The sequence below is a fragment of the Eleutherodactylus coqui genome, chromosome 6 (assembly GCF_035609145.1).
Source record: "Eleutherodactylus coqui strain aEleCoq1 chromosome 6, aEleCoq1.hap1, whole genome shotgun sequence".
Lineage (NCBI taxonomy): Eukaryota > Metazoa > Chordata > Amphibia > Anura > Eleutherodactylidae > Eleutherodactylus > Eleutherodactylus coqui.
In genome coordinates, this window is record NC_089842.1 from 56,931,474 (window position 1) to 56,954,911 (window position 23,438).

At 45.0% G+C, this 23,438-nt stretch overlaps 1 protein-coding gene across 3 annotated transcripts; it reads left to right on the top strand.

Annotated features, from left to right (window-relative positions):
- Positions 1–217: 217 nt before the first annotated feature.
- Positions 218–22,996, top strand: ENO1 (enolase 1). 3 transcript variants are annotated; one of them, XM_066606870.1, is made up of 12 exons: positions 218–315; positions 5,169–5,257; positions 8,263–8,358; positions 10,171–10,229; positions 11,886–11,955; positions 13,175–13,308; positions 13,499–13,721; positions 17,861–18,058; positions 18,161–18,362; positions 18,954–19,062; positions 19,736–19,794; positions 22,522–22,996. In XM_066606870.1, the coding sequence occupies exons 2-12, from the start codon at positions 5,173–5,175 to the stop codon at positions 22,589–22,591; spliced, it is 1,305 nt and encodes a 434-aa protein (XP_066462967.1). In that variant the 5' UTR covers positions 218–315; positions 5,169–5,172; the 3' UTR covers positions 22,592–22,996. The 3 variants fall into 3 exon arrangements, with proteins under 3 accessions (XP_066462967.1, XP_066462965.1, XP_066462966.1); XM_066606868.1 differs by lacking the exon at positions 10,171–10,229 and adding an exon at positions 10,461–10,519; XM_066606869.1 differs by lacking the exons at positions 218–315; positions 10,171–10,229 and adding exons at positions 2,990–3,012; positions 10,461–10,519.
- Positions 22,997–23,438: the final 442 nt, after the last annotated feature.

The window sequence follows — 23,438 nt, forward strand, 5'->3', positions numbered from 1 at the left end:
AAACCCAGATTAATGTATCTGTACTGCACAGTAACCATCCACCTAGTCCGCACGTCGCTGTCCCCCCACCACAACGACGAGTGCTCCCCAGCACGTACAGCGTCGTCTCCCTGAGTGACGGCTCCGTCCTGTCTCCACTTCCTGACAAGGTCGCATGAGCGTCTCCAGCCAATCACGTCCATCCAAGGGAACCCCAAGGGGGGGCTTGTGACGGCCAATGAAGGGCGTGTCTCTGCGCAGGGCTCTGCTTTATAAAAGCCGAGCGCGGCGGTAGTTTCTTCTCCTTTCTCTATAAGCAGAGCCTGAGCAGCAGAGGTGAGTGCAGCGCATACAGGCTTCTGATAGGAGACCGCGATATACTATTATTCCAGCTTTAGTTATAGGGTTAATGCTTATTTGATACATTGTTGTCGTTACCAGGCTAAATATAGTAACTTTATATCTCTCCTATTAGTCGTACATGGTGCCAATTGCAGGACTGACACGTGACTTCTACCTGGTTCATGTTCTGCAACCTTTTTGCAAATGATCACTGTTAACCGTATCTGGTTCTGTGGCACTCCTGGTAAGGGTGCAATGACTCCATTCTGTTCCAATCTGCAATGGTCATACTGCATCAACCTGGTGGTGCAAATTGGTTGCCATTTGTGCTGATCTCTGCAAGTGGAAAATTCCTCCCCCTAGCCTAGTCTTCCTATATACGCAGTTTCAAGGTGCTGTTACAGTATATGTATGTCCCAGGAATGTGACACTTGTGGATCCTGTACAGTAAACCCAGGACAGATGCTGTGCTCAGCTGCTACTTGCTAGAAATAGAAACCTGCATGGGCTGGGTGGGATTCTGTCTGCTTAGTACTTAATTTAACCCTTGCTGTTAGTATCATGCAAATTGATCTGTGTTGCAAGATATACCATAGGCCTATTGCACAATTATAGTGATTGGCTGTGACCGTTGGTTCTTGCCCAACCCAAAGTAAATGGAGGCTTTTTTTCGTTTTCCTTACTCTAGCAAAGATATTTCTCAGTCCTCCTAAAGGTGGCTGATGTCTCTAGAGTTGCTAAAGGAACTGAGTCACCGCCTTTAAAATGGATGGTGTCTCGCTGCGCTATGTTCTTGCCTTGGTACTCATAGGAATAATTAGCTGGAATTAAAAGGAGTTAACAGGGACAGATCAATCTGATCTTTCGCCTAATGAGATTTGTTGCTGTGGCAGTGATGTGGGTGTGGTACCATAGCTGGCTAGATATGATGGCTGCCATATATCTAATTGTACGCTAACCTTGGCACATCCTCGCAGTCAAATTCTTTGCAGTGGTGTTTGAAAGGGAGCTGAACAGACTTGATCCTATTAAGACACGTTCGAAAAAAAGAACTTGCTGAAGGCGTCATATTATGTAACAGCATTGGTTGTGATGCTGTATGTATAGCAAGGACTAATGCAAGATTTCAATAACTCATACTATAACCGATATGTTAGAAACTGCTTTGCACTTGTTGAGTACTATTAAAAACTGCAAAGTGCAGGTGAAAATGGACTGTCATCTGGTTGCTAAAATGTGTATTATATTTCCATTGAGCTACTGGAATGTCCCTTGATCTAATGCATCGGTAGGGCATAGTCTAACAGCCTGGTGTAGATGTACTCTGCACATGGGTAACCGCACGTCTACAAAGCAGCCATTTTCTATAAATGAGTGTTTCTGTCATTGAATCACTTGTTCTTTTCCACCGCTCTGATGCCAGGGCCTGCCCCTGCTAGAAAGGAAGTACATTTATGACTAATGATCCAGCCCACCTCTACGGAAGTGTTTATTCATCCTTGCATCTGATGTCTTAATATATTGGTCATGTATATTGCTTACTAATGCAGTTATGATGGGGTTAAATGCAACCGGCTAGCCCTTCTTCCTGGATTAGCGTGGATGTGGCTGCAGGCTCTAGTCGTCCATTGGTTGTCTGCTGCTTCAGAAGTGGGTCACTGGTGATCTGACTGCAGAGACGTGAATGTTTTGCTAGAACTGTGCCCTTTCACTTGAACCTTTGTACTGTCGGAGGAAAAAAATGCAATGCTGTACAAAACTGCTCTCTGGGCTGTCTTGTCCGCTGCTGCCATAGGATGTATAACACATTCTGGCCAGAATTGCTTTTCTCTGCAGTTCTTAACCAAGAACATGTTGCTTCTATAGCAACACCATAATCCAGTGCTGCATACTGATTGCATACTGATTAGTTCATATCTCCATAAACTAAAGTCCACATATATAACATTCTTGGGTAACTTGCTTTAGATGGCTCTAACGTCTTTCTACAATATGACTATTTTATAAAGCTCTTGTATAAAATGCTGACCCTTTCTGCACCTATGTTTTATAACCCCCCCCCCCCCCCCCATACTTTGCACACCTGAGATCTACAGAGTATGCTTCTGAACAGTAGAATGTGTTCATAATTTGCACTTTATGTAATTAGAAGGCCATACCCCTTAGAGGTAACGCGGCTTGATGTAAAAGTCGCAGTTTGCTTCAATGAAAATGGCGTTTGCAGGAAACTGTTAGTTGCCTCACGCCTTCTCTCTACCCGAATGGCTAAATGTGCTTTTAATGAGGTTAGGAGGCAGCCTTTCTTATAAGATGTCACATAGCAAATGAGGATAGGAAAGATCTCTAGATCTAAAGGATGTAGAACGACCTTGAATATAACCTAGTCTGCTTTCTGAGCATGCCCTGATGCTTGGAAGATGCTACGTGATGAGTAATGTGGTACTGAATGGAGGAGGCTGCTGTTCAGCCTATTTCCTTGCTTCGGCACGCTCTACTGCACCCAACAACAAGCTGTTAAGCTTCAAACCTCCTCTGACATTGCTTTAGATTAGAATATAATTTTAGTTTTTGTGATAAGAAAACTGGTGTTGCTTGTAACTAAAGGGTTAACCTGAACTGCAGCATTTCTGACGTTTCGGAGGAGGAGGAGCACGGAAACCAGGAAGGCTTATCAAGGGCATAGCAGCGGAGGTAAATGGGGTGTATGGCGAGCAGCTTCATTAGTTGACAAATCTATGAATCTGGTGTTTGCTCAGTAATTAAGGCTTCCCGCTCAGTGAGGTTGTACATATAAAAGGAGATGTCATCAAGTTTTCATGACCTTGAGAAAAACCTCACGTCCTTTCACAAGGCCCTTTTGCACTGCAGTTATTGTGCAAATCGCTGGATTAAGTGTTTTGCTTGATAATTCTTAGGTGTAAATGCATGTAGCAAACAATCAGTGATAAGCTGCTAGAATATCACTGATTGGATCTATCATGCAGACAGGAAAATCCTTGTGGGTCTGTATCATGTATTATAAACGGGTGTCATGTGACTTGCCAAATAGAAAGCGGTGGCAGAAGGCTTAACTTGAGGCATGGTTATGATCAAATGAATGATGAAAACTACCAATTCAGTGTAAGTACATGCCAAGCGGACGATATGCGATCGTTACGTTACCACTGGTTGCATGCTTATTTCAATTTATCTTGCAGCGTGAAAGGGCTTTCAGTCGGTACTGGTGTATCTTGTCTCCACTGCAAAAATGGGTGGAGACCTGGGACTTTGCTGTTGGAGGTATCGAGTGGTACGCCCACAGCTGTTGATTGGCGGGGGTCCTGTCTTGGCTGCGCCATGCGCTTCTTTCTCAGTTTCAAGGGGCTTCCCCGCCAGGCTCCCTGCAATGACCCCGACTGACAGCATGGGACGGCTGCCGGTGTGTTCAGCAGGAGCAGCATCAGCACCGTGGAGGGGAAGGGGGACGGAGCAGCGGCTTGCAGACAAGCCGCTGGCGCTCCCACACCGTCTGTTCGGAGGAGGCAGCAGAGCGGTGTAAGGTGCCTGTGGTTCCCAGCTGAGCAGGGAGGGCAGCAGCGGAAGAGACACCACGGCCCAGTGAACTGACACATGGCACACCGCCCACTGGGGAGGAACACTGACAGCAGGACCAGGAGCGGAGATGGGAGGACCACAATATCAGCGGAGCTAGCAGCAGTGAAGACTGGCAGCAGTGGCTGGGCCGGGAGCCCATACACTGCGAGGGCATGGCTAGCGGGGACACTTGACAGAAGCAGCAGGGTGGTGATGGGAGCCGAGAAAATGGCAGCGGTTTTGGCAGGGCAGATGCGGGTGCTGTTGTGGGCGTCACCTCACCCTCCCGTCCAAATCAACCCGGCCAACCCATGTCTCCACCCATTCTTCCGGTGGAGACAAGATGCACCAGTACCCAGTCAGTGCTTGCACAAATGCAATATTAACTATCAAATATGATTTTGACCAATAAAACAATATAAACTGGAACAGAATAAGCTTGCGCAATGAAAATAAAATTGTGCAACCCAAACTCGGGATGGTCAGAGTATATTGGTAAATGTATGGCCTGAGGATGCTTGATGATTTGGTTAATCCCTTGGTTGCTACATGAACAATCTTTGGTACAGGTACAGTATTTGTATACCCCCTATATAACACTGTCATGACAGTTCATCATTAGAAAGCATGGCTGCTTTCTACAAGAAATGGTACCACACCTGTCCACCAGTTGTCTGGTACTGCCGCTTGGCTCTAATGAAGTGAATGGAGCTGAGCTGCAGTACCATACACAACCTGCTAAGTATGGAGCTGTTTTGAGAAGAAAACAATAGTCTTTCTTCTATACAACCATTGTAAAATGCACACAGTTCTATACACAAATATGCAAGCTTCTTCAGCATTTGGGTCATGTGCATCTGCCCATTGGAACCTGCAACATCCAACTTCCACAAGTGACTGCAGTAGTAATCTTGCATCCATGTGTGCTGGTGAAAGACGAGTGACTTGAATAAAATTAGAAGTCAATGGCACATGTGACAACAGATGGGATTTCCATATAGCCATACAAGGGAAGAGGGTGACCCTTTTTCCTCCTACACTTGCTGGGGCAAAGAAGGGTATTTTATACTTGGCCTATTAACTGGATGGTATTCCAGTTTCTGTTGTCTGCATATTCTTTTATACACAAGCATGTTTTGTCCAAATACAGTATATCCTTAAAGTGGTGCTAGGTAAAGAAACTACACATCCTGCACAAAGTCTTAATGAGTTGTCTTCTAACTTTGTACTGTTTATAACCTCAATTTCTAATACTCTGCTCTTCTAATCTGCAGCACCATGTCCATCAAAAAGGTCCTCGCAAGATCAATCTTTGACTCCCGTGGGAACCCCACTGTGGAGGTTGACCTGTACACTCCCAAAGGTGGGTTATTGGCGCGCTTCAAAACTTCTCAAAAGGGAAACCTTTTTTAGTTCTGGTTTGGTGCATCCGGGAATCAATAAGGTCCCCAAAAACATCAGAATAAAGTTTATGAAAATAGATATTGGCCAAATGCTAATTATATCTAGTAAAATACAGAAAGCAGTCATTTTAGCTGACTGACAGACCGTCATTGTCTGGAAGGAAATCTGCCTCGTTTGAACCCCCTGTCTGTTAGACAAAAGATGTTATGTACTCATAAAAGTTCTTTCATTTAGGCCTCATGTCCACAGGCGGGTTTGATTTGCAGATCCCGTCCAGGAGATCCGCAAATCAAGCCACCAAGAGGGAGACATGGGCACCCGCAAAATAATTAAAGCATGCAGATTTGTTTTACTGCTTGGAAAACAAGTCGCAGGATGCTTCCATTTTTCTGCAGATCCTGCAGAGATGGTTTCTGTTGAAGTCAATAGAATCCGTCGATATCCCGCAGGAAAGCAGGAGATTTGAAGAAAAAATCTTCACTGTGCCCATGCAGCGACACGCCCGCCAACATGCTGGCATGCCTGCCCACATTTACAGAGCAGAAGACGGAAGATCTGCACATTAAGCAGAGGATCTGAACTGGTAAGTAATGTTCTCTTGCCGTGGGCAGGGTGGGATTCTGTGGCGGACTCCTGTCCACGGAATCTGACCTGCCTGTGGACATGAGGCCTTAAAGGGGTTCTCCAGGGTTAGAAAAACATGACTGCTTTCTTCCAAACACAGCGCCACCCTTGTCAATCTGGTATTGCAACTCTGCTTCTATTCACTTAAATGGCACTGAGCTGCAATACCACACACAACTCTATGGACAATGGTAGCACTGGGTTTCTAATAAAGCGGCCTTGTTTTTCTAATCCTGGAGAACTGTTCAAGATCTTTCTTTGAAAGAATTCTCCTATGAACATCTACTCTCAGATATGTGACATCCTACCCATAGTGCTGAATGTCATGTCTGTCTTGCCATTAAATACTACAGACTGTCCACTGAAGCCATGCACAGCTGAGGATATTGTCTGGATTGTAGAAGGATGGCTGAGCTGACTTAAAGGGGTTTTCTAGTCAAATGCTATTGATGACCTATCATTAGGATAGGTCATCAATAGTTGATTGGCTGGGGTCCACCGCTCAGGACCCTGACTGATCAGCTGTGCGGGTGCATGCCATCAGCGCTGCAAAACAGAGGTCAGAGCAGAAGCCTCTGCACTGACCTCCGTGTAGTGGCTGATGCTTGTAACTGCAGGCACAGCTTTCATTGAAATCCATGAGAGCCATGCCTGCAGTTACCAGCATGGGCCACTACATGGTAGGTTGGCGTGGAGACTTTCACTTCAAATACAGAGGTCGGAGCGGAAGCCTCCATGCCGACCTCCTTGTAGTGGCTGGCACGGCTCCCATTGATTTTAATGAGAGCTGTGCCTGCAGTTACAAGCACCAGCCACTACAGAGGTCAGTGCAGAGGCTTCCGCTCTGACCTGTGTATATTTGAGGCACTGATAGCATGCGCCTGCACGACTGATTTATCAGGGTCCCTAGCAACAGACCCTGACTGATCAACTATTGATGATAACCTATCCTGATAGGTCATCAATAGTATTTAACTGGAAAACCCCTTTAACACTTGTCTTAAGATGTAGTTCCAGTTTGAACGACTAATAGCCGCTATGGACTAAACTGTGTCTGCTAAACAAACATTGAACCATTAAATAGTTTGGTGAATCTTCAACCTACTCCTATCTAACATGTGACCACCGTATCAGTTTAAGATATTTAAAGTTGTAATCGCATTCCACATTTTCTATAGATCTGTTAAATAAGGAAATTTATATGACGTTGACACAAACTGAAGGTGCTCCATAGCGATAATCAAAATGCCCCCTTCCTCCCCATTATGGGGTTGATGTTACCACCCATGATCATTTTGGAGAATTTTATTTGCTTGCTAATGCTTTCCCTCAAGAAAATCCTGCTGTGGCTGTTCGATGGCAAAATAGTTGGACTTGAAAGACCAACGGTTAATGAGGCTGATGTGGTCAAAATGTAAGTGACCCTTGTAAAATGTACAGCTGCATTGTCATCAAATCCCCCAAAAATGACGTACTTGGGCTGGTTTCAGACATCGCATACTAGTTGTGTAACCTATCAGTGCTAAAATGCTGTAGCGATGTACAGTATAATGTTGATGGATGTTTGTAAAAACCCTATTCCCCAATGGCTGAACAACTTCACTGTTGCTTTTTAGGTCTGCAGCGTGCTTGATTTGTTGCAGAAAAGTCGCTGTGGATTTTTTGACTGTAATGAGTCCTATCCTGAAGATGGGTCACTAATAGGATTTGCCTGGAAAACCCCTTTAAACTATTACCAGTCTGTCACTGAGGGTAGTAACTAGATCCTCCTGTCTGTGCATTCATTCATTATCAGTGCTTCATTTGTTGATTGACATGGAAGCTCTGTAGTCTTGCCAGATGGAGTGACAAAACGAAGTTCCTTGAAAGCATTTGACATATGTACAATATTAAATGACTTTTCGCCTGATATTAAAGTTTTACCAGAATAACAAATTATCACCTAACTTACTGATCAGTGGGGGTGTTACCGCTGAGACCCCCCCCCCCTGGCAATCTTCATAATGGGACTTTAATGTCACGTTCTCCTGCCCCTAAACGTGGGTTTTCTCCCCACTTGGGTATTCCCATCACACCCATTGAAATGAATAGTGAGCTGACTGCACATGCTTGGCCAAAGCTCCATTCAGAGTGAGGTCACTTCTGGGGAAGAAGAAAATAACCTGTTCTGGTAAAACCCCTTTTAACTATTTCTTCTCCCCCCCCCCCCCCCCTTCCCCAAGTCTGCTTATCTGAGTATATCCAAATGGCTAAAGTTTGATTCCTGAGCAAATTGTGTTTGTGTTAACTCTGGCTTAAGTTGTAAGAGATTAACGTTTAGCCACACTTCATGCCTTGCAGGTCTTTTCCGTGCTGCAGTACCCAGCGGAGCTTCCACTGGTATCTATGAAGCACTTGAGCTCCGTGACAATGATAAAACCCGTTACCTTGGAAAGGGTAAGTCTATAATTTGCTTGGCTGCCAATGTGAAAGTATCTGTCTGCGTGGGACACTCTAGTGACGAGACTAGTAATGTCCAGTTGTCAATTTAGTCTGCAGGGGGAAGAACGAATAATATTTCCTAACAGTCCTTAATAAATATATAAATATATATATGAATAAAATAGTCTTCAGTTTCTAACCTGTTCCAGTGAGCACTCTTCACATTTTATTTTTACTGGAAAGCTTGTTGACAAAGTGGTGTTTAAAAAATAAATAAATAAATAAAAAAAATGTGTTTTGTAATGTAAATTAGAAATATTTCATCTTTGCTTTTAAGAGGAACATCCATGATTGTAGCCCTTACAGTATGTTCACATGGGAAATCTTGTCATGAAATCTGTACCAAATGCATGTCCTAGTCACTTGACTGGAAATCCAGACATTTCTGCTGTGGATTTGAAAAGGTGACATGTTCCTCAACACTGATTCACACACAATCCATGTCTGTAATTCTGCATGCTGACTTTGCCTATTCAAAGGGTTAACTCTGTAGGCAGATCCATGGCAGAAATGCACTGCTAAGCTGCAGACTTTTGTGCTTTCTAGAAGCAAAATCTGCATCCGTTCCATTGTGTGAGCATACCTTTACATATTCCTAGTTGAAGTATGTTAAGATCGCTGAATCTCTTATAGCCAATTCTTTAGAGGGGTTCTACCCTATCCTGCAGATGGAATACACCGACTGCTGGGACCTTGCCAGTCATTTGAAGGGGATGGCAGCATTAACCTCCAAATGATTGGAACAGCGGATATGCATGTTTCTGCTCCATTGATGTCATTGGGATTGTGGGAGACAGACCAGTACTTGGTACTGGTACATCTTGTCTCCACCAGAAAAATGACAGGTAACGTCTTGTCAATGCCCCCCAAAGCTCTGGATTGGCTGATGAGGGGCCAGAGCTTCCCTGCGGTCCCGTGGCTGGAGGAGATGTCCCTAGCAGCTGGTCCTCCTGCAGCCGATGGTGCCTCAGCACTGACTCTGCTTCCCTGAAGAACACTTGGAGGCAATTGCAGGCCAGGAGCAGGAACTTCCTAATCAGCACTGGCGGAGCGGCTTCTAAGAGCTGGGTTGCCAGCGCCTCATCGGAGGACTGCAGTAGAGTCCGGCGGTGGAGTACGCCGGGGACAGTGTGAGCGGCGGAGCCATGAGGGGGAAAAAAGCGGCATGCATGACAGGAGGCTGGAGGGAGATAATGGGGGAGTGGTGAAAATGCTCACAGCGTGGTCGGGAGTGGAGATGGCAGTCTGCTGAAGAAACGCTTACAGCAGCCCAAGAAACTGCAATGGGAATCTGCCAGGGGAAGATGGTTACAGCGGCCCTAGGAGTGCTGATGGGAGCCGCCCTGGGAGAGTACATCAACCAATCCTCAGTTGTGGGGGTCACCTGCCCCTCCCCTATAACTGAACTCTCCCAACCCATTCTTTTGGTGGAGACAAGATGCAGCACTACCCAAGTATTTTATTTTGGCCATTTTTGTAAGCACCACTGAATGAATGGAGTGACTTCATGCATTCTCAACTACTGCCTCATTCATTTGGATATATGGGACAACTGTAACTGGTGGAGGTCCCAGTGGTCCCCCTGTTAAGGGACAATGTTAGGGAAAGACCCGCTTTAAATCTTTGGCTAGCTTTATACCGTTCATGATCAACACTTGACATTCCTAACGATACTTGAGTTCTAGCAACTGTCTTCTGTAAATTGATTTTTTTTTTTTTTTAGTCTGGTTGTACATTTCCTCATCTGTCTTTGTCCCTTGCTCCCAGGTGTGGGCAGAGCTGTGAAATATGTAAACGAGTTTCTGGGACCTGCTTTATGCACCCAGGTAATGGGAGCCTGTGCCTTGCACTCCTCCCAATGCATGGGTTTTTGACTAACTACTGCAATGGCATTCCTAGACAGCCAACATCTCCTGCTTGTTGCTTTACAAGTGCATGTAATGTTCTGTCAGAACAGGAGAATACTGAGGCCTTCAACAGGAGATGTCAGTCTAGAAATGTCTCTGGTGCATGCTGGTGTGATCAGTGCAGTGATTGAATGTGCTTGTCCCTTCCAGGTGTCTCTAAAGCCGTTGATCACATCAATAATACCATTGCACCAGCACTGGTTGGAAAGGTATGGGTTCTTGTCTTTAACTAACTGGCTGCTAACATCTTGGATCTTGGGCTCTTAATATCTTTGGTATCTTCCAGAGTTGGCCTTGCTTGAGATCAGTGTTCCTCTTGTGCAGTGTATATGTAGTATTTGGCTTGCCTAACTCTTGCAGACCCAGCTACTGGAGTATGGATCATTGTGCTGGCTGATCTCTTCAATGGTCAAACTTGACAATTACAAAACCTAAATTCTCAGATCCAGAATGAAGCACTTTCATCGTATACATGGATGCAAGCTGTACTCTTTGACTGTCTAGGTAACACAATGTTAGCCTTCATTTGAAAGCAGCATTGCTGTCCTTCTAAAGAACAACCAATGTATATGTTAAGGGGAGCACACATTGTTTCACAAGGCTTGAACTAGACCTGTATTGAGGTAGTAAATGTTTTGACTTCTATGAAGAACCACTTTATCAAGAATTGAAACCTTTAGCGCTTTTTATGCAACATTTCCCAAAGCACATCAATATTGAAGCTGATGATGGCCAGATGTACACTACATTGTGGCTCATTTAACACCCCATTGACTCATAAACGGCCTGCAGTGTTGATGGAAGGATAACACTCTGGATAATCAAATTGCAAGCTTACCACATTTTGAACACTTGGTAATATGCCTAATGACTGACTTTAATTTGCATAGCCTCGTAGCAAAATGGGTCAATAATTTGTCATTCTGTACAGAAACTTAAATTCTGTAACTTGCCTAAATGAATACATAGGTGGCTGTTTAGTTTTATGAGAGAACCTACAGTAAAATGAACGTCTGTACTTGAAATCCATGCTGCTGTAGGTGATGTGGGAGCAGGCGTAATCTGTTAATATACTGCAACAGGTGTTGGTGGAGACATTCGTTACATGATCTCAAGACTTATTTAATGAGCGGGCGAATATCTTGCAGTTGATGTCAGTTTGGCTGCTTGCGTCTAAAGGCTCATGTGCACTGGCACACGGCCTGTACAGTTCCTTAAGAATGGAACACAGGCTCCATATGTACAGAGGTAGTCTTCTCTAGAAGCACTGCTTCTAGGGAGAAGATCACCATAGCCTAGTGAGGGTGCTCCCCTTTATTTAGAAGGAAGGGGAAACACCTGTACATCAATAGGAAGTGCAACTCTGAGAGCCCTGATAAGGCTCCAAAAGATGTAGGGGCCACGCCAAGTGCATAGTATTGGGACAATTCCTTTTTCTTGTTTTGGGTGCAAATGACCTGCTAGACTGCTGTGGAACAAGATTGTGCTTAACATGGATCCTAACAATCCAGTAACTTAAACGAAAATAAATTTATGGGGAACTTTTGTGTACTAAACTTGTCTGTTGTCTTGCAGAGTGTAAATGTTGTGGAGCAGGAAAAGATCGACAAACTAATGATTGATATGGATGGAACCGAGAACAAGTGTAAGTATATGTTGTGCTGCCTTCAGTGACTCCATTCATAAAATATTTACTCAGCTGAATTGTTGCTACTGAGATGTTATGGATACAGTAACACTACATGGAAGGACTGCAAATGTTTAGCACCCCATCTAAAAGTGTAACTGCACTTAAAGGGGTTGTCTCGTGAAATCAAGTGGGGTTCAGCACTTTTGTATGGCAATATTAATGCACTTTGTAATATACATTGTGCATTAATTATGAGCTATACAGAAGTTATTCACTTACCTGCTCCATTGCTAGCGTCCCCGTCGCCATGGATCCATCTAAATTCGCTGTCTTCTGGCGTTTTTAGACGCGCTTGCGCAGTCCGGTCTTCTCCCTGGTGAATGGGGCTGCTCATGCCGGAGAGCTGGTCCTCGTAGCTCCGCCCCATCACGTGTGCCGATTCCAGCCAATCAGGAGGCTGGAATCGGCAATGAACTGCACAGAGCCCACGGTGCAGCATGGGAGAAGACCCGCGGTGCATCGTGGGTGAAGATCCCGGCGGCCATCTTGGTAAAAAAAAAGAGAGAAGTCACCGCAGCGTGGGGATTCGGGTAAGTAATAAACTTTTTTTTTTTTTTTTTTTTTTTAACCCATCCCTTGGGTTTGTCTCGCGCCGAACGGGGGGCCTATTGAATAAAAAAAACCCGTTTCGGCGTGAGACAACCCCTTTAAACATTTAATGTGTCAGAGCAACATGTCAAAAGTTCTGATCAGTGGGGGTGCCGAGACCCCTGCAGATCACTGAGACTATCACTGAACGTAAAGGGTCTGCAGCGCTTACCAAAGCACTGTACCGCTTTGGCTGTCTTTCCTGCTTGTTGCCTCCTCTCAGCAGCTGAGAACTGATGCAAACTTGTATAGATCTCCAGGTCTCTGTCTTCAGCTGCTGAGAGGAACTGGCAGGCACCAAAGACAGCTGAAGGGGCTCAGTGCTTGGATGAACACTTTCAGTTCAGCGATTATCTCGGCACATGGACACCACTGAACTAAACTTTTCATGTTGCTTTGGCATGTCACATTTTCAAAAAGCGCTGTTACTTTAGTCTTTCAGCCGAAAGTAACAAACATTTACTAGTAGTCTTGCGTTGGATTATATTTGGGTGAAGAGTCTTTTAGTTCATACAGCAGTCACCAAGACTTGAGAAATGATAGCACATATGTGACATAATGTATTTCAACTCTTGTCTCTTTCTAGCAAAGTTTGGTGCCAATGCCCTCCTGGGAGTGTCTCTGGCTGTGTGCAAGGCTGGTGCTGCTGAAAAAGGAGTGCCCTTGTACCGTCACATTGCAGATCTGGCTGGGAACCCAGAAGTCATTCTTCCTGTCCCTGTAAGTTGCACCACGGTAGTTACTTGTGTAAAAGATTGTGCCAACTTAACATTTGTATTCAGTAAATGATGAACTGGGTACCATGCCTTTTTAAGCTTTTCTCATGGTGTAAATGCTTGGTGGAAACTAAAGATATATGAACATAGATGTTATGCTTGGGATCTGTTAACTGACTTCTACTCTTTCATAGGCATTCAATGTGATCAATGGTGGATCTCATGCTGGCAACAAGTTGGCTATGCAAGAGTTCATGATCTTGCCTGTCGGTGCCTCTTCCTTCAAGGAGGCCATGCGCATTGGTGCAGAGGTTTACCACAATCTAAAGAATGTGATCAAGGAGAAATATGGCAAGGATGCCACCAATGTTGGAGACGAGGGTGGCTTTGCTCCCAATATCCTTGAGAATAAGGAAGGCAAGTGTTGTCCAAAGGGTTTCTAATAAAATCAATTTTGAGTAGAAGGAATACTGCATTTAGATGAGAATTTTGCACTTTAAACATGAATCATTCAGTGTTTCACATAGGAATGGGAAACGCTGAACAAGAGCACTATAATCGCGCCATCTAAACATGCTGCCAGCGCAAGTTGGTGATCACATTACCTTGTTGGCTTGGGCAAATAAGAATCATGAAGCTCTCATTGTTTCTAAGAGGGCCTTATCACTGTAGATGCGTTAGGCATCTTGAATAATATCTTACAGATCTGTAATGTGGTCCCCATAGAAATCTGTGTTCATACAATGTAACATGCAGCAGTTTCCATGTCCCTGTCGTATTACATGGCTATCTTAGCTTGCAGCAAAACTCTATGCTACATTGTGGCCCAACACTACATGCTTACAAAAAATATTGTACCCAGAAGGAATAAATTGCTCTAAAACATTTCCCTGGTAAAAGCATCTGCAGCTATGATTCTGTAACTGTATACAGTATGCGGACATGCTGTGGGGAGATGAGTATCTAAATATAGTGTTCCTCGACTTGCCGGCCGATGGAGGTCATGGAATGTTAAGTGAATGACCAGCTCAAAGTTGGATGAGGTCAGTGGCACATCCATGCTTTCCTCAAATCATGCTGCCCCATAGACTGTTATATTGCAGTCTTCTAAATACTGGCTTTAGTGACTCGGATGCACCTACACAACCTGGTTCTGCATGCACAGCAATACTTGATGTAAACTACAGTCAAGAGCAGACTGGGAAATGAGGACACTCTGTATGTGGACCCAAACCAGCAGCAAGTGCAGTGAACCCAAGAAGGCAGTAGTTGGCTGCATTCATGAAGGTCATAGAGGAAAAGCCCAAATGGCTTGTATGGCTCCTCGCAGCAAGCTTACTATGTGATTCCTGTCATTGAACCCCCTAGATCAGTGATGGCGAACCTTTTAGAGACCGAGTGCCCAAAAGCCACTTATTTACCGCAAAGTGCCAACATGTCAGAGGGCGGGGCTTATCACGACATATGATTTTACCCCCGTTTTTAAAAAGGACAGGGCCACTTCAAAATAGACAGCGTGCAGACTTTGGATGCGGTAATACTGTAGACTGTCCTCAGCTGAAAATACTGTGGAAAATTATGCAGCATTTCCACATCCAAAAAGCAGGCAAAATTTGCACCCCGTCTATTTTGAAAACAGCCCTGCCTATTTCTGCCACATGTAAACATACCCCAGCAGTGATAATAGTGACCCTCCCCAGAGCGGGCCCCCCAGCAGTGATAATAGTGACCCTCCCCAGAGCGGGCCCCCCAGCAGTGATAATAGTGACCCTCCCCAGAGCGGGCCCCCCAGCAGTGATAATAGTGACCCTCCCCAGAGCGGGCCCCCCAGCAGTGATAATAGTGACCCTCCCCAGAGCGGGCCCCCCAGCAGTGATAATAGTGACCCTCCCCAGAGCGGGCCCCCCAGCAGTGATAATAGTGACCCTCCCCAGAGCGGGCCCCCCAGCAGTGATAATAGTGACCCTCCCCAGAGCGGGCCCCCCAGCAGTGATAATAGTGACCCTCCCCAGAGCGGGCCCCCCAGCAGTGATATTAGTGACCCTCCCCAGAGCGGGCCCCCCAGCAGTGATATTAGTGACCCTCCCCAGAGCGGGCCCCCCAGCAGTGATATTAGTGACCCTCCCCAGAGCGGGCCCCCAGCAGTGATATTAGTGACCCTCCCCAGAGCGGGCCCCCCCAGCAGTGATATTAGTGACCCTCCCCAGAGCGGGCCCCCCCAGCAGTGATATTAGTGACCCTCCCCAGAGCGGGCCCCCCCAGCAGTGATATTAGTGACCCTCCCCAGAGCGGGCCCCCCCAGCAGTGATATTAGTGACCCTCCCCAGAGCGGGCCCCCCAGCAGTGATATTAGTGACCCTCCCCAGAGCGGGCCCCCCAGCAGTGATATTAGTGACCCTCCCCAGAGCGGGCCCCCCAGCAGTGATATTAGTGACCCTCCCCAGAGCGGGCCCCCCAGCAGTGATATTAGTGACCCTCCCCAGAGCGGGCCCCCCAGCAGTGATATTAGTGACCCTCCCCAGAGCGGGCCCCCCAGCAGTGATATTAGTGACCCTCCCCAGAGCGGGCCCCCCAGCAGTGATAATAGTGACCCTCCCCAGAGCGGGCCCCCCAGCAGTGATAATAGTGACCCTCCCCAGAGCGGGCCCCCCCAGCAGTGATAATAGACGGCCTCCAAGTGGCCCCCTCCCCAGTGCAGGCCCCCCAGCAGTGATAAGAGACGGCCTCCAAGTGCCCCCCCCCCCCCCCCCCCCCCACCCCAGCAGTAACAGTAGTGACACCTCTTAGGATGAGCATTTAAAACTGCAGTGCTGGCCACAAAGGGAATAATTCTTTGCTGTGCAGAGTAAAACAAAGACTACTGTGACATCCCTTGGTTTAAATGGATAACAGAATAAATGTTAACACTAGTATAATATCTATATTTTGCTGTACTACTTTTAAAATATGAAATCTTTGGGGGGGGGGGGTTGTCAGTTGTGCAGGGGCTCATTTTTTGCAGGGCATCCTGTAGTTTCAACTGGTACCATTTTTGGAGTGCATATGACTTCTTGATCTCTTTAATACTTTTCTTTTTCCAGGGTGACCAAAAAAAGCAATTACATCTCTTTTGCTTTTTTTTCTCTCTTAAATCCACTGTGCAGGGTAATCGTTACTTTTTATAGATTGGACTTCTAGAGACAGTGATGCCAACTTTTTTTTTTTTTTTTTTTTTTTTTTTCCCCTGAATGTGGCAAAAGGGGGTGTTGAAATGGCTTTTTAAAACTTTTAGTTTGAGAAAAACCTGAGATGGTTTGTTTACCTGTCCAAATTACAATATAATGTAATACTGCATCATACTAAAGGAACAACCTATTAAGTAATGCCACAGGCATAGCTTGATAGGCCATCTGCAGTGGCAGCCCTGGGAGCTTTCAGAAGGCCGTGGCAACCAAATGGCATCCTGTGACTTCATCGCAGGGGTCTGTTCAGGAGCCCTAAACTCAGATCGGGGCATTTAAATACTTCTGTTAGAATTGCCAGCTGTGCTGATCAGAGTTGTTGCAGGCAGGTGTCAGCTGTAAGAAACAGCTGGCAACCGCATTGTATGGAGCAGGATCGACCCTTGTTCCCTTGCCATACAAACCCCCAAACCTCCATGATGTAAATGTACATCTTGGAGCATTGAGGGCTTACTAAAGTTTAATAAACTTTATTATAAGCAAAGAAATGTAAACCACACACGGTAGCCCTAATTATCATGGCTTATAGAAGTCCATACTGTCACTGAACAAATCCTACTATAAAAAGGCCAGCATTACTAATAATGCTATAAGGGGCAAATAATCCCCTCCACACCATAATCTCATATTAATACCAAGCTACTGTTAGTGAATAAACCTCATTACGAAGGTCAGTATTACCAATAATATGAGGGCTGAATACGCCCATTCCCCCAGACCATGACCACAAAATAAAACCTTAGTATTGTGGAGTCGTTCACTTTCCCTTTCTTCATCTGGCCAAGACCATCATGACACTTTTTCCCAGTCACAAATGGTTTCTGCAGAAAAGAGGAGCTTAGGGTTTGTGTCAAATTCTGCAGGGACCTAGCTTTACTTTCCAAAGGTTTACATAATCACCCCATCCGCAGTGCCCCCAGTTAATGATACATTTTGCCAACACAGTAATATTCCCCTTTTTTGTGCTCCCTGTAGGCCCCACACAGCAAGTGCCACTTTTTGTGCCCCCCACTTAGTAATATCCCATATAGGCTTGCATTCAGTAATAATGCTCCTCAAAAGTCCACTCAGTAATAATGCCCAAACTTGGTAATGCCCTATTTATATAAAGACCTATACTTGCCTGTCACTCCTCTGGCTGATTGCTTCTGCAGTCTGCACCACTGTGGCCCTGGACTACATAGGCCAACTGGAGGAGTGATATGGCTGATTATAACCCCCATTCCCAGACCAATGGCTTGAATTGCCAATCTGCCCCTGCTTGATTCCATAGGCTTGTTACTCTACATGGCATTTGCTTTCTATTTCACGAAACCACTTCCTTCTCCCTAACAGGTCTGGAGCTTCTGAAGACTGCCATTAGCAAGGCTGGATACACAGATAAGATTGTGATTGGGATGGATGTTGCTGCTTCAGAATTCTATCGTGATGGAAAATATGACTTGGACTTCAAATCCCCTGATGACCCCTGCAGATACATCTCCCCTGACCAGCTGGCTGACCTATACAAGAGCTTTATTAAAGACTATCCAGGTGACTAACAGTGTGCTACTAGACCTTAAACCTTCATCACTACTAATCTATGTTGCAATTTCTAAGCGTCTCCACTTTGTTAATTGCCCTTCTGTTTTCCAGTTGTTTCCATTGAGGATCCATTTGACCAGGATGACTGGGCTGCATGGTCAAAGTTTACTTCCAGCGTAGGGATCCAGGTCGTTGGAGATGACTTGACCGTGACCAATCCCAAGAGAATTGAGAAAGCTGTTGCCGAGAAGGCCTGCAACTGTCTCCTATTAAAGGTCAACCAGATTGGCACAGTTTCAGAATCCCTGCAGGCGTAAGTAATGATTCTAGATTACAATCTGCTCTGTTCTAACTTTTGGTATTTTTATTTCTGCGCTACCAAAAAAAAAAAAATTTTAATTAGTATGCTAAAATGTTTCCCCTGTATTGAAAACACTCTTGACACATGTACAAGACTAGATGAGCCGTGTAAGGGCTCATTCACACAAGTGGAATATTTCCACAAAATGCACCGCAATACACTGGAAACTGTGCACCTAAATCCGTAGCCTCCGTGTATACTTTAATATGGAATTAATAATGGCCAAATTCTGCCAGAAATTCCACATGTGGAATTCTGCAGCAGCAGATTAAACAGCAGGTATATTGCAGAAATTTTCTGCTTGCGTGAAAGATCCCTAATAGACCTTCACCTGTGTCCTCTAAATATATATACTCTTTAATTGCTAGTGGCTTATTTCTTAGAACAGAACTGTGATTTGTCTAGAGCTACATTCATGGGCACAGTCATCTTTGTATTAAGAGGGCATAACTTTCACTAATAGTGCATTGTTCATGGCCTATTCCAAGTTCAGCAGCATGTTTTTCAGAGGCTTGTCTTTGTTTTTTTTTTTTCCCTGTGTAGATGCAAGCTGGCTCAGGCCAATGGCTGGGGTGTAATGGTCAGCCATCGATCGGGAGAGACTGAAGACACCTTCATTGCTGATCTTGTCGTTGGCCTCTGCACTGGACAGGTATAAATAACTAAGGGCTCATGTCCACGGGCAAAATGTGATTTAAAATCCGCAGCGGATCTCCCGCGCGCGGATCCGCACCCCATAGGGATGCATTGACCACCCGCGGGTAGATAAATACCCGCGGATCGTCAATAAAAGGCATTTAAAAAAAAATGGAGCATGAAAAAATCTGGACCATGCTCCATTTTCATGCGGGTCTCCCGCGGGGACGGCTCCCGCGGGCTTCTATTGAAGCCTATGGAAGCCGTCCGGATCCGCGGGACACAAAAATCATATTTTACTCACCCGCTCCGGTTCTTCTCTTCTCCGCGGCGCCATCTTCTCTCAGCCGCGGCCGGATCATTTTGCTTCGGCCCGGCGCATGCGCGGGGCACGTCACCGACGTCATCGTGCACATCCGCCGAGCCGAAGAATGAAGATCCGGCCGCGACGAGAGAAGATGACGCCGCCGCGAAGAGAAGAAACGGAGCGGATCGGAGGTAAGTTTATTCTCATTTATTTGCATTTTCAGCGCTCATGTCCGCGGGGCAGGAGGGACCCGCTGCAGATTCTACATGTAGAATCTGCAGCGGATCTGATTTTCCCCGTGGACATGAGGCCTTAAGGATATCCTGTATTGTGTGCACTTTTTGGTTTTTGACTAATATGGAATTTCGTTTATTCACTTTAGATAAAAACTGGTGCTCCTTGTAGATCTGAGAGACTTGCAAAATACAACCAACTGCTTAGGTGAGTGAAGAAATAAAAAAAAAAAAAACTCAAATCAATAGATTCCCAAAGTGGGTGAGGTGTAAATTCCTTAAAATTATGGCTTTGAGCCGTAATTGTGTAAATTCTACCATCGTGCACTTTTTTGTTTGAACGACTTTTAGTTCAGCATAAAAACCATCGTTCAGGCCACACGCTGGGAGCCAGGAGATAACCTTGTATTCTCTGTGCAGCCCATGGCTGAAAACAGCCCGCAGGCTGTTATCTATACAGGAGCTAGAGATTACATTGTTTTGTCTTAAAGCCCATTTACACACAGATGATTATTTTACATAAACTACTAATGCCAATTAGTAGCTTGTTAATGGGTGTGAGCTGCCAGGAGCTATATTCAGAGAACAGCGGGTGATCTGTTCTCTGAATACATTCCCTGTGTTCTGCTGCAGGATTGACAGCTGAGGCGTTATCAGTGCTCCCCACTGAACACCGCGCAAAGTCCCTGCTATCGGCTCTTCTGCCAAACGATTGATTTTTATGCTAAACATAAAATAATTGTTCCGCAGAAAAGTGAAAGATGGGCACATTTACATGCAACGATTATTGCTCAAAAGATGGCTTTTGAGCGATAATCATATGTAAAAGTGATATTTTGAAAGACTTAAGCCCATAACATGGGCACAATATTTATGCCATTATGTAAAGTTTGCAAAAGCAGGAAATAAACTTGTACACTGAGTTTTTAAAAAAGTTGGCTTGGTGTCAACTAGCCATATTTTATATAGCAGAGTCCCTGCTTCAACGAACGTTTCAATTTTGTATGACAGCTTGTGTTTTTTGAGAGGTGTTGTATTTTTAAATGGCATCACTTTTTATCAAGGGAGATTTTTTTTTTTTTTTTTTTAAGAAATTCTAAGGTGTGTAATATGGGGGGGGTGCAATTATGCTGTTTGTAGTGGGTTGTGTGGGGTTTTTTTTTCTGCTTTTGCAGCAATAAACACGTTTGTGGTCTTGTTGTAGAACAGTGGGAAAAGGGTAATTATTAACTAATTTTACATAGTCCTATATTTGTGGTTTTTAGACCTGAAGCAAACCTTCATAGCTACCCTAAGGGCCTTCACTGGGCCCCAAGCTACCTGCAATCTTTCCATAGGTGAGCTGCTTGGATGGCAAAGGGAGTCTCCTCCCTTGTTGGGAAAATTAAACGTTGACACAAATTGACATCAGTCTAGTCAACAGCCACAAAGTTGCTTCTATCGCAGCCAGATATCGACTATCAAAGATGGCTCACACTGTATAAAATGGGCTTGGCTCCCAAACTTGCTCCATACATCTACATCATATGTGACAGGGTTTATGTCAGATTGCATAAAGGAGTTTTTTTACGACTGAACGACTTGATAGTCTAACCTCGGCATAGACCCTCTTGCTGAATGGTGGGGGGTATACTCCATTGCCAGAAACTGCTCTGTACTCCCTGCGGTGGCCCAGATTAGTATTGCAGGCAGTACTCCCATTTACTTAAAGGGAATCTGTCATCTCCTATGAGCCAATAAGTTTTTAGCTTGTGGCTCATAGGGGCTGAAAAGCTGAGTCCAGGGACGTCAATACTATACTTCTTTACCAAAGCCACCACTGAATACATCTGATGGGAGTACATGGCATGCACACAGAGCGCTAGTCCTCCTATTCTATGCTGGTGAGGTGTAGTTTACTAGATATAGTCAATGATTGTTTTGACAGCAGTGGTAGGACAGGGAAGGCAAGTATAATACTCGCAGCACCAAACTTAGTGTTTCAGCCCCTGTGAGCCACAAACTAAACTTATTAACTCATTGGATCTGACAGACTAGCTTTTAAATTGAAGCTTTGCCTGCATTGCCATCCTGGACAACTGCAGGGAGTACAGAGGTGTTTCCTGCAACACATTGGCTTTGTACAGCCCAGCAATCAGCTGATTGGCAGAGGGTGCCAGGTGTGGGAACTCCACTGATTAACTATTGATAACTTGTCCTCAGGATAGGCAAACAATAGTTCAGTCCTGAAAAGCCTATTCTATATATACCAATATCCTAGTTAACGCTGAATGCAGGTGGCCGGGTCGGATTCTGACTGCGAGAATCTCGCAGTGGGATGCAACCCTGTGCCCTTGCAGTGACCCCCGGCTTACCTGCCTGGCGTCTTCTGCTCTGTGGATGTGCCGGCTGGTGCACAGCCACACAGTATGATGTGGATAGTGTGCGACTCGCTAGAATAGGACATGCTGCGATTTCTACCCTGTGAGTGGAATATCAGTTGATTTCTGCTCGTGGGCATGGAAATGCATTTTTCAATGCATGGCCTATGGGCTGTGTTTGCTGCAGGATCTGGAGCTTTGGATTCTGCAGTGCAAATATGCCCGTGTGCATTGGGCCTAAATCAAGCCAGTGTAGACTTGACTTCTTTCATTTTAACCAGTATGCTATGGTTTTCAATCTACTACTTACTGATACAAACCTGCTTTCTTATGTCTGGAGCTATACTAGACTTAATGTTTCTATGTTTTATTCTCTTGTACTCCTCAACTGAATGTATCTTAGATCACCTGCAAGACCTTTTTGTTGACCAGGCTATAAAAATGTCTCAATTGACAACTTGTACACTAATGTAGTCATGCCAAGCTTTCCTATAAAAATATTTTATTGCAGTAAGTTTTACAACTTGTATATAAAGTCTGTTTTATGAACTTTTTTCGCCCCCTTTACCATGCAGAATTGAAGAAGAGTTGGGATCCAAGGCTCGTTTTGCAGGCAAAAACTTCAGGAAGCCAGTCTTCAACTAAGAAGCATCACACAGAGCACTTAACCATCTTTATGTAGTCACTGTACACCTTGAGGAGTCTGCAGGAGTTGACTTACACCCTTCACTTGCTGTAAAGGCCTGTCTCGCCACAAGCCCTGCAGCAATGACTGTCCCATATACCTGAACCTCCTCACAATCCTGCAGTTTCTGACCTTCCAATCCCAGAAGCTTTGCTGCTTAATAGGACGATTCCTTGTCTGTGTCACTCTCGGTGCCTGCATGTTGTCAATGGTTTTTTCTATTGTGGCTTTAGTCCTGATCACTTCAACCCTGTTTAAATAGTATGTTATATGTTGCAGTCTATCAGGAGGCTAGCTAACCGTTCATGTGCAGAGTTAAGAGAATGTAGTTTTATGAAGAGGTAATAAAACTCTTTTGAAGGTGACTTTTTGTTTTTCTTTACACATCCACAAAAGACTATCATGCACAGAAGTTGGCTGAAAAGTGCCAACAGCTAATAAAATGAGGTAAAAGCACTGGCTTGTGTTGGCTTGCCTCGAGAGTGGAGACTACAATTCAGAAACACCCCAGGTTTACAAGCAGTCATGCACTGATCTGTGGCTGTCTAGAAGCACTTGACACATCAACCTCTTTGAGCAGGTTCTAATTCGCTGTCTTGGTTTAATATAGAAATCCTACCCTGTACAAGTAATATGCCACTGTTCACCTCATAGTTGCACTACTCGTCCAGCAACCACCCTGGAAATTCCACCTAAATTTTATGAAGATACCTGCACCTCAAACTTATAGCATGTGACATAAGTCTAAGATGGGTATACCCCTTAAAGGGGTTGTCTCGCGAAAGCAAGTGGGTCTATACACTTCTG

What these genes read in the sequence shown, in the direction of transcription:
- ENO1 (XM_066606870.1), top strand. Translation starts at nt 5,173, where the DNA reads ATGTCCATCAAAAAGGTCCTCGCAAGATCAATCTTTGACTCCCGTGGG. An exon ending in TGACCTGTACACTCCCAAAG is followed by an intron (nt 5,258 to 8,262) that starts GTGGGTTATTGG and finishes CATGCCTTGCAG; the next exon opens with GTCTTTTCCGTGCTGCAGTA. An exon ending in GTTTCAGAATCCCTGCAGGC is followed by an intron (nt 18,363 to 18,953) that starts GTAAGTAATGAT and finishes TTCCCTGTGTAG; the next exon opens with ATGCAAGCTGGCTCAGGCCA.